The sequence below is a fragment of the Aquarana catesbeiana genome, linkage group LG01 (genome assembly GCF_042186555.1).
Source record: "Aquarana catesbeiana isolate 2022-GZ linkage group LG01, ASM4218655v1, whole genome shotgun sequence".
Classification (NCBI taxonomy): domain Eukaryota; kingdom Metazoa; phylum Chordata; class Amphibia; order Anura; family Ranidae; genus Aquarana; species Aquarana catesbeiana.
The window spans coordinates 305866541-305877014 of record NC_133324.1 but is presented as its reverse complement, the minus strand read 5'-3'; the positions used below and the strand labels follow the sequence as shown (position 1 = coordinate 305877014).

General features: G+C 41.1%; 1 protein-coding gene across 1 annotated transcript; it reads left to right on the top strand.

Moving 5' to 3' along the window:
• The first annotated feature begins 2725 nt into the window (after positions 1-2725).
• LOC141129014 (olfactory receptor 5V1-like) lies at positions 2726-4163 on the top strand. Its single transcript, XM_073616773.1, has one exon. It carries the CDS (start codon positions 2726-2728, stop codon positions 3680-3682), a length of 957 nt encoding a protein of 318 aa, XP_073472874.1. The 3' UTR covers positions 3683-4163.
• The last annotated feature ends 6311 nt before the right edge of the window (positions 4164-10474 follow it).

Sequence of the window (10474 nt, the reverse complement as noted above, 5' to 3'; positions counted from 1 at the left end):
TGGCCTGGTCATTAAGGGGGCAAATCCTGCCGGTCCTTAAGCGGTTATTTGTAGCACTCATATGCAGCTCCAGCCATAATACTCTGCTCTTTCAACACTCATTGCTGATATCCACTCCCAAACTGACTTTCAAAATGCTCTTGACATAGAGGCATATCGCTTCACTTCTTCTATCAATCCAGTTTTCTGAAATTCTCACAAAGTCAAAATCCTGCCCAAATTGCCAAAGTTCCAGCTCAATATTTGCTAGATGTCTAGCATTTGTGTTTTTCCCACTTTTATATTGCAGTTTATGATTGATTGATTTCCTGCACTGATTTCTCTGCTGTCTGGTTTACGCCCCACCTCCCTGCCTAATCGATCCACCTCTATATCCTGTCCCTGCATTGATTCTTGCACATAACATGTTATATTCTCTTCAGATTCCTTCCTCCAGATTCTGGTTCAAAAACTCCACTAACCTTCTAGACATGTTTCCCCCACCAGAGCTGCACCCTCTGAATTAAGGTGTAGTCCATCCCTGTTGTAGAGCCAACAGCCAACCAAAAAGTGAGCCCAGTTCTCCATAAACCCAAACCCCTTCTATCTACACTACTTTCTCAGCCACTTGTTCAACTTACTTAAAATCTGCCGCTCTCTAGTGTGACATTTCTGATGCTCCCTCTTCCTCCTTTTTTTGTACCAATATACAGTTGTTCTATTTTACTATGCTTACTTTCTTTAAGGGATAATAATACAAATCTAGTTTTATACTTATGGAAGTTGTATTTACTGTGGTACCTAAAAAGTCAGCAGATTTTGTAGTTGGATTTGAAGTTTGGCACATAGAAAAGTTGGGATAATTGTTTCAGTAAAGGCCAAGAAATGTACAGTTTTGTTTGTGCTATATCATTCATTTGCTTAACCACTTCCATATTGGCCTATAGCCATATGATGCCCGCAGGAACACTGTTCCTCAGACACAGCTCATCCCCGATCAGGGTAAGAGCCAATGAAATTGGCTCTTTACCATGTGACTGGCTGTGTCCAATCACAGCCAGTCACACATGTCAACAAACGGCTGTAGCACCATTTCCGGGTTCTCCTCCTCAGTGTGTGGGGAGGAGACCTGGATAAAAATGTACAGTACACTGCCCGATCTCCCCACAAATAAAGAGGACCTGTCACAGCCTATCAGAGTACCTGTCACAACCCATCAGAGTACCTATCACAGCCCCCCCCAGAGTACATGTCACCAGCCCCAGAGTACCTGTCACCAGCATCAGAGTACCTGTCACCAGCCCCAGAGTACCTGTCCCCAGCCCATCAGAGTACCCGAGTACCTGTCACCAGCCCATCAAAGTACCCAAGTACCTGTCACCAGCCCCAGAGTACCTGTCACCAGCCCCAGAGTACCTGTCACCAGCATCAAAGTTTCTATCACCAGCCCCAGAGTACCTGTCACCAGCCCATGAGAGTACCCGAGTACCTATCACTAGCTCATCAGAATACCCGAGTACCTACCACCAGCCCATCAGAGTACCCAAGTACCTATTACCAATTTTATGTGTAACTCATGCTCCTAGAATGCCCGATGGGGCTCCCTGCATGTTGGACCTCTCTATGTGGCCAGGCTGTGAAAAAGTCTCACACATGTGGTATAGCCATACTAAGGAGGAGTGGCAGAATGCATTTTGGGGTGTAATCAAAAGTATGCATATGCTCTGTGTGAGAAATAACTTGTTATTTTGACAATTTTGTGCAAAGAAAAAGAAGAATTTCTTAATTTTCCCAAGAATTGTGGGAAAAAATTACAACTTCAAAAAACTCGCCATGCCTCTTACTAAATACCTTGGACTGTCTACTTTTCAAAAAGGGGTCATTTGGGAGGTATTTATACTTTCCTGACATTTCAGGGCCTCAAGAAATGAGAAATGAGGCCGTCAGTACATCAGGTGTGATCAATTTTCAATGTTTAGCACCATAGCTTGTAGACTCTATAACTTTCAGATAGCACAAATAATATACACTTATTTGGGTTATTTTTACCAAAGATATGTAGCAGTATACATTTTGGCCCAAATTTATGAACACAAATGATTTATTTGCAACATTTTATTATAGGAACTAAACAATAAGTGTTTTTTTTTCAACATTTTTTCACTTTTTCACTTATGTCGCAAAAAATAAAAAACCCAGTGGTGATTAAATACCACCAAAAGAAAGCTCTATATGTGTGGAAAAAAATGACTTTTTTTTTGGGTACAGTGGATTGCATGACTGAGTAGTTGGCATTCAAAGTGCGAGAGCATGAAAGCTGAAAATTGGTCTGGACAGGAAGGGTGTATAAGTGCCCTGTATTGAAGTGGTTAAGTAAGCATATCTCTTTAAAATCAGATGATCAGATTTCAGTATACTTTTAATCTGAAGCTGCAGTTAATAGTAAAAAAATAACAGAATCATAAGATAACTGAAATGAATTGTATTAACATTCTGAATTTACTAAAGTGGGAAATGCAATGAATAAACTTATATTCACAATAAACAACCAAGTTTTTGCTTTTTTATTCCCTTACACATGATTGGATGTTTATGTTTACTTTTTTCACTTACATTATTTCACTTCACACTTTAGAAAAACAGATCCTCAGGTGTAAAAGGCTTCAAGTAATAACATTATATAACAACAATACTTTTTCAAATATTTTTATTTGATTTATTGTATTTTATTCAAGAATAAGAAACAATGAACAATGGGTCCAGCATTTCTGAATTCATTCTTATTGGACTGTCCAATCCTCCTGAATTTCGAATCTTGCTGTTTTTAGTCATTCTTGTAATGTACCTAATAACTATAGGTGGCAATGTTCTCATTCTCTTCATTACAAAATTTGATTCTGCACTCAACACACCAATGTATTTTTTCCTTGGCAATCTATCCTTCTTGGATGTAATATGCACCACTTCTGCAGTCCCTAAAATGTTGTTCAATTTAATTTCCCAGAAAAAAACAATATCGTTTAATGGCTGTATAATTCAGATGTTTGTTTTCACTGTTGGCATGGATACTGAGTTTCTGCTGCTAACGCTTATGTCTCTTGATCGCTATCTTGCTATATGCAATCCATTAAGGTATAAGAGTATTATGGACAAAAAGGCTTGCATTTTTACGTCATTAATTGTCTGGACATTTGGATTTTCAAGTTCTACTTTTCATTCATTGAGCACTTTATGGTTGTCCTTTTGTGGTCCAAAAGAAATCAATCATTTTTTCTGTGAAGTTCCACAAGTTCTAGCACTATCCTGCACAGATATAACCCTAAACAAACAAGTACTTATAGCAACAGATCTTGTATTAGGACTCATTTGTATTGTCATTATTTTTATATCGTATATGTTTATAATTGCTGCTATATTAAATATTAGATCAATGGAAGGAAAAAAGAAAGCATTTTCCACCTGTGCTTCTCACCTCGCTGTTGTGCTTTTATTTTATGGAACATTAATTTTTGCTTACTTTAAACCATCAGACGAATCCTCCAATATGGACAAAGAAATTGCTGTATTTTACACAATTGTCATACCATTGTTGAACCCTATTTTGTACAGTTTAAGAAACAAAGAGGTCAAAGCATCCGTTGAAAAGATCATTTTAAGAAAAATACTGCTGAGCACTAAATCCAAATCTGCATTATCAAACTAGAAAATATAAAGTACATAGCCCTATTGTTTTAGGTTATATTGTAAATGTATTCTATCTGCTCCTCAGATCATTCAGCATTACAAAGTAAATAATTTAAATTGTTTTATTATTCATTATTGCTATAATTTCATCAATTATCCTATTAATGATCATTACCATCTAAAATTATAGTAGTGCTATGGAAATGGGAATCCCAGAAATTCCATTACAGTACCTATTTTTAGGCTTTCTTGCTGTTAGTGGGCTGTGACAAACCATTTAACGCTGACTGGTGCTTACAATTGCCAGGGTTTATTCATTATTCATTATGTAATCATTTATTCCAAAGTGAAAAAAAAGGTTACTGTAACTACTTAAGCAGTGTCTCTGTTGCTGCTCCATCCAGAGTGGAGTCACCCTAAGATAGAAAGTGAGTTACTAGCAGGATCGTCAGATGGAAACAAAAAAAAAATCTTAAAAAAGAAAACTAATGCAACCACAGCATTTAATGATTGGTAAGCTGCAATATATAATTTTTGGTTTTGGTTTTGAGCTTAATACTACTTTAAATGCTGAATGGACTACACATGTCACATGGCTGATGGTTACTCTAAATTAAATCTTTACTTATAGGTATATTTAATCAATTATATGCTTTGCAGTTCCCCATTGCTGACCAGGCCTTTTCTGGAACCTTTTTTTTTACAATTTTAAACTAGTATTTTTTGCTAAAAAATGACTTAGAACCTACAAAAATTATATATTTTTAGCAGAAATCCTAGAGAATAAAATGGTGATCATTGCAATATTTTATGTCACAAAAAAAAAAATACAATAGTTACCCCAATTTTTTTGTATAATATAAAAGTTGAAAAAAAACACATACCTAACATGTCATGCTTTAAAATTGCACACGCTCGTGGAATGGCAACAAACTACGGTACTTAAAAATCTTAATAGGTAACGCTTTGAAATTTTTTACAGGTTACCTGTTTAGAGAGGAGGTCTAGTGCTAGAAATATTGCATTCATTCTAGCGATTGCTGTAATACCTCACATGTGTGGTTTGAACACCGTTTTCGTTTCCATAACATTTTATTGTGTATGTTCAAGGTATATATACAGAGGCAGATGTGTGTACAATACAAAGCTTTACATGGGTCCATTGGCCTGAAGAAATACAAATAAGCCAAAACCAAAACAGTATAACAAAGTTCATTCTCATTATAATGACAAAAGATGTATAGAAGAGTTATGCCCTGTGCACACGATAGGATTTTCCGATGGAAAATGTGTAATAGGACCTTGTTGTCAGAAATTCCGACCGTGTGTAGGCGTGTGTAGGCTTCATCACACATTTTCCATAGGAATTTCCGACACACAAAATTTGAGTGCTTGCTATAAAATTTTCCGACAACAAAATCCGTTGTCGGAAATTCCGATCGTGTGTATACAAATCCGACGCACAAAGTGCCACGCATGCTCAGAATAAATGAAAAGATGATTGGCTACTGCCCCGTTTATAGCCCCGACGTACGTGTTTTACGTCACCGCGTTCAGAACGATCAGATTTTCCGACAACTTTGTGTGACTGTGTGTATGCAAGACAAGTTTGAGCCAACATCCGTCAGAAAAAATCCATGGATTTTGTTGTGCACTTAAGAAAAACCAGGGGAGTGGTGTAGGTGGTATAGTGGATGCAAGCAATCTATGTAGTTCGAAGGCCCGGATGGACCTAATTTTTTGACCTAATTTTTTGAGAGGTCAAATCTGTGAGTGAGGTTGGTTTCCTGAGGTAATAGTGATTGGGTGGGGGAATCTCTGTATAAAGATGAATGAGCATAGTTTGCGGCGTGGTAGATTACCTGGGGTGGGTATAATAGGCGTTTGGGGGATTTCCATGGTTCGCAGGCCAGTTGACAACCAGATTTAGGTGTATTAGTTGAATGTGGGTGAGTGTGATGCATGGTAAGAGCGGTGGGGGGCCATAGGGGGTAGAGGAAGGTTTGGGGGGGTGGGGGATGGAAAGGTGGGGAAAAGAGGCGTGTGATAAAGGTGGAGGATATGGGCGGGACAAATCGAAACAGGGGGGCCTATGCTTCCTGTCTGACCCTGGTTACAGTCTATCCAGTCCTGGCTATCCCCGAGGCTATAAGGGAAATGCTCCGAGAGGTTTACTTCTTCATTAAGGATTGGAGTTCATAGTTTGAATGTATTCCGAGGTGGTTCTAAGCTGTGACCGACAAGACTAGACGGTAGTGTGTTTGGAAATGTTGTCATGAGAGATGGCTATAAGTTCTTCTATTTTGGCAATTATGTCAATTTTCTGGAACATGCGTGGGTTTTGCCCCATAAGGTTGGGACACATCTCTTAGCAGCGATTTGAAGTAAGAGCGTCTGGGTATAGTGGTATGGTGTAGTAGAAATTGGGAAGGAGTGAATTCTAATGTGAAGGTAGATACCTTGGAAGTTATGTTGTGGACTTCGCGCCAGAATTTCTGGATGTTGGGGCATGACCACCAAATGTGGAGGAGAGAGCCTGGTTCGGATTAGCATCTCTAGCATAAGTTGGATATGGATGGAGCGAACTTGTGGATAATAGTCGGTACTCTATACCACTTAGTGAGTACTTTGTAGCCATTTTCTTGTGTTGACACATTTATTGAGCCCTTGAGGATGTTTACAAATATTTACTCCCACTGTATGTCTGTGAGGTCTAGGAATAGTTCATTCACCCAGGATTACATAGTTACATAGTTAGTAAGGTTGAATAAAGTCACCAGTCCATCCAGTTCAACCTTAGTGAGTGTGGGTGTGTGTCTACAATTGTCCCTAATCCTGTACATCCCACACTCACATCATTCCTTACTCTCAATCCAAGGTCCCCATTAATATACTAGGGCCAATTTTAGATAGAAGCCATTTAACCTACCAGCATGTCTTAGGAGTGTGGGAGGAAACCGGAGTACCCGGAGGAAACCCACGCAGGCACAGGGAGAACATGCAAACTCCAGGCAGGTAGTGTCATGGTTGGGACTCGAACCAGCAACCCTTTTTACTGCTAGGCGAGAGAGCTATCCACTACACCACTGTGCCACCCACGGATTGGCATGTTTTGTTTTTCGTGGGGTATTTGGCGAAAAGTAATGAGTAGATGGTTGAGACCACATGTCTCTGTGGTGTGTTCTCTGAGCATAATGATTCTAGGGGGGTAAGTTGGCGGGTCCAGTGAGGTTTGTGGTTCGGGCCTAGGAGGAGATGTTGAATTTGAAGGTATGTCCATAGTGGGAACTTGAGGTCTTTATTTGAGATGTTAGTTCTTTGCATTTTAGAAATGTGGCCCTGTGGAAGAATTGTTTGGCCAAGATGTGTTTATGTGGCCATGAAGTTGATAGTAATTGTTTGGACATTCCCGGGGGGAATTCAGGGTTAAGACGAAGTGGTGTCATGGGGCCTGGAGTGGATGATAGAGAGTGTTTATTGTTAGTTTCATGAAAGCAGCGTAGTGTAGGGCCTATAAGTAAGTGATTATCGATAGTGGATGGGATGTGTTTGGCCAGTAGCCATGAAGTGGTGGCTAGGGGTAGTGGGGATATGGATTCTTCTAATGTCACCCATTGTTTTGTAGAAGCATGGATGTTCCAGTCCACTATTCTGGTGAGAAGGCATGCTTTATAGTAACTACGTATATCTGGGAGGCCTGCTTTGGTTCTGGGAAGCATGAGGTGTTCGTATTTAATGCGTGGATGTTTATTGTGCCAAAGAAATTTGGTACAGATGGTTTTGTAAGTGGAAAAAAAGATAGGGGGTAAGTGAATGGGGATGGATTGCATTAAATATAAGAGTCTGGGTAGAATGTTCATTTTTAACACAGCAGCCCTTCCGAACCATGAAAAGGATGGAGTATCCAGTTTTTTTTGGATCATCTTTAATTGAATTTAAGTGGAATGAAATTCAGTGAATATAGCTCATCCAAGCGGGTTGGGAGTTGTATGTCTAGGTATGTGATCGCCTTGGTTTTCCAAGTGAAAGGGAAATTATTTTGGCATAGAGATACTGTATCTTTTGGTAGGGAGAAGTTTAGAGCGTACAATTTGTTGAAATTAATTTTGAGGTTCAAAATATGTTGGAAATGGGCAAAATCTTTTAACAAATTTGGGATGGTGATGTGTGGTTCCGAGAGGGACAGCAAGATGTTGTCTGCAAAGGCTGCAATTTTAAATTTGTGTCCAGAAACCGAAATTCCCCGGTTATTTGGGTTGTTTCTGAGACAGTTTAAAAATGTTTCCAGTGTAAGTATGTAGAGAAGTGGGGACAGGGGACAGCCCTGGTGGGATCTGTTTCAGACAGAGAAGGCATTCGACAGTCGGCCATTGACTTTCACCTGTGCTGAAGGACATGTGTAAAGGGCTAGGATCATATTGAGCATATTATCACCAAGTCCAAAGGATCGTAAAGTTGCAGCCATGTAGTCCCAGGTCACCCTGTTGAATGCCTTCTCTGAATCTAATGAGAGGAGAAAAATGCTTTGTTTGGAGGAGGTTAGCAAGGAGTGAAGATTGATAGCTTTGATGGTGTTGTCCTTGGCCTCATGGCTACGAACAAAACCCACTTGGTCTGTGGAAACCAAAGATGGAATGAGTGGGAGACAGAAATTTGGCAAAGAGCTTGGTGTTCACGTTGAGGAGGGAAATGGGGCAGTAGTTAGAGACTCTGGTGTGATCTTTCCCTTCTTTAGGTAATACAGTTATGTGAGCTTCTAAAAGGCGGTGTGGTGGATGTGCTGGTGATGTAAGAGAATTGAATGTGGAAAGAAAGAGAGTGGCGAGTATATCTTTGAATGTTTTGTAATAAGCGGCCGTATAGCCGTCCTGGCCAGGACTTTTCCCCACTTTCATTTGTTTGATTGCTAGGGCTAGTTCTAGAGATTGCACTATATCTTGAGGTATTGGTTTGGGTGTGTGTTGTTTTAGAAAGTCATGTATGTGTGCCTGTCTGGGTGTAGTGGGTTCTTGGCGTGAGTTTGTGTGGATCAGGTTGTATAAGTCGGTGTAATAGCGTTCAAAACATGCAGTTATATCTTCGTTGTTTGTGGCGAGAGTGCCATCAGGTTTTTGAATTTGTCTTATCACATTAAGTGCTCTCTTGGCCCGTAAGGCTCTAGCCAGAAGTGCTCTGCTTTTATTGCCATGTTCGTAAAATAGTTTACGCATCAGGGTAAATTTATGGTTTGTTATTTCATGTAGCTCATCCAATAGTAGTGACCTTACCCAGGTGAGTTCTTGTAAGGTTTGTGTGGCTTGGGTCTTTTTGTGAGCTGCTTCCAGTTTTTTTATTTGATTGGTTAGGTCATTGATGTGTGCTTGTTTCTGTAATTTCCGTTTGGAGGCGACGGTTAGGAGTTCCCCTCTTATAGTGCATTTGTGCGCTTCCCATTGGGTTAGAGGATGTATACCAGGCGTGTTGTTTGTTTGGCAAAATTATTTGATAAATTAATGTATATAGTCTAGGTTCGCTTTGTCTGTCAGTAGTGAGGCATCTAGGCACCACACTTTCGATCTTTCGACTGTCTCTGGGAAGGTCAGTGAGATGGAAATGGGATGATGGTCAGATAGGAACATGGGTTCAATCGTGGCTTTGGTTAGAAGAGATAAGTCCTGTTGGGTTTTGGAAAAAATAATAGATTCAAGAATATCGATTGTGTGGGATTGAGAAATAAGTGTAATCTTTGTCTCCTGGATGAAGAGTGCGCCATGTTTTATGTAGTAGGAGGTCATGTAGTTGACAATGTATTTGGCATAGTGCTCGGAAAGTAAGAGAAGAAGCGCTTGTGGATGAATCTAAGATGGGGTTGAGGGGGACATTGAGGTCGCCTCCCAGGATCAGTATACCTGACTGGAATAAGGAGAGGAGAGAGGTGATTTTGCAGAAGAAAGGGACTTTTTTCACATTCGGGGCGTAAATGTTGGCCAGGGTGATTGGTCTGTTCCATAGAAGGTCTTTAAGAAGTAGATAATGACCATCAGTGTCCGCAATCGAGTCGGTTATTTCTATGGGGCAATGTTTTGCTATTAGGATTGAGACTCCTTTTGACTTTGAGGTGGGATATGAGGCATGGAGAGCAGTCGTATAGTGTGCATTGCCTAATTTAGGTTGGCAGTTTGTTTTGAAATGCGTTTCCTGTAAATAGACGATGTCTGCTTTATGGTTTTTCATTGAAGCAAGTACCTGTGACCGTTTTTCAGGGACATTAAGGCCTTTGGTATTTAGGGAGAGAAGTTTTAGCGTAAGGGGGTGTCAGGAGGCACAAGCCGCCTCCGTCCGCCGGGCTCCACGGCGCATGCGCGGAGGACTCACGCTGCGCCGTACACCCGTTCGCGGCCCAATGGTGCGGCGCGCGCGGGTGCACGGCGGTCCCCGTGTGCGCGCCGTGACCGTGCGGGTGCACGGCGGCGCGTCACGGTGACGCGCTCGCCGCAGGGCTACTTCTGACGGCTCCAGCACCCAGTCGGGTTGCTGGTTTGTCGTCAGCTGTACCCTGCTCCTTGTGCCTGTCATTTACCCTGTTCTCTGAAAGTTGCCTATATTGACCCCTGCCTGTATTAACGGATTACTCCTTGCCTGCCTATTACCCGGACCTCTGCCTGTATAACGGACTATCCTCTCTGCCTGCCTGATACCCCAGACCTCTGCTTGTATAACGGACTATCCTCTTTGCCTGCCTGATACCCCAGACCACTGCTTGTATAACGGACTATCCTCTTGCCTGCTTGATACCCAGACCTCTGCTTGTTATCACGGACTGTTCTTGCCT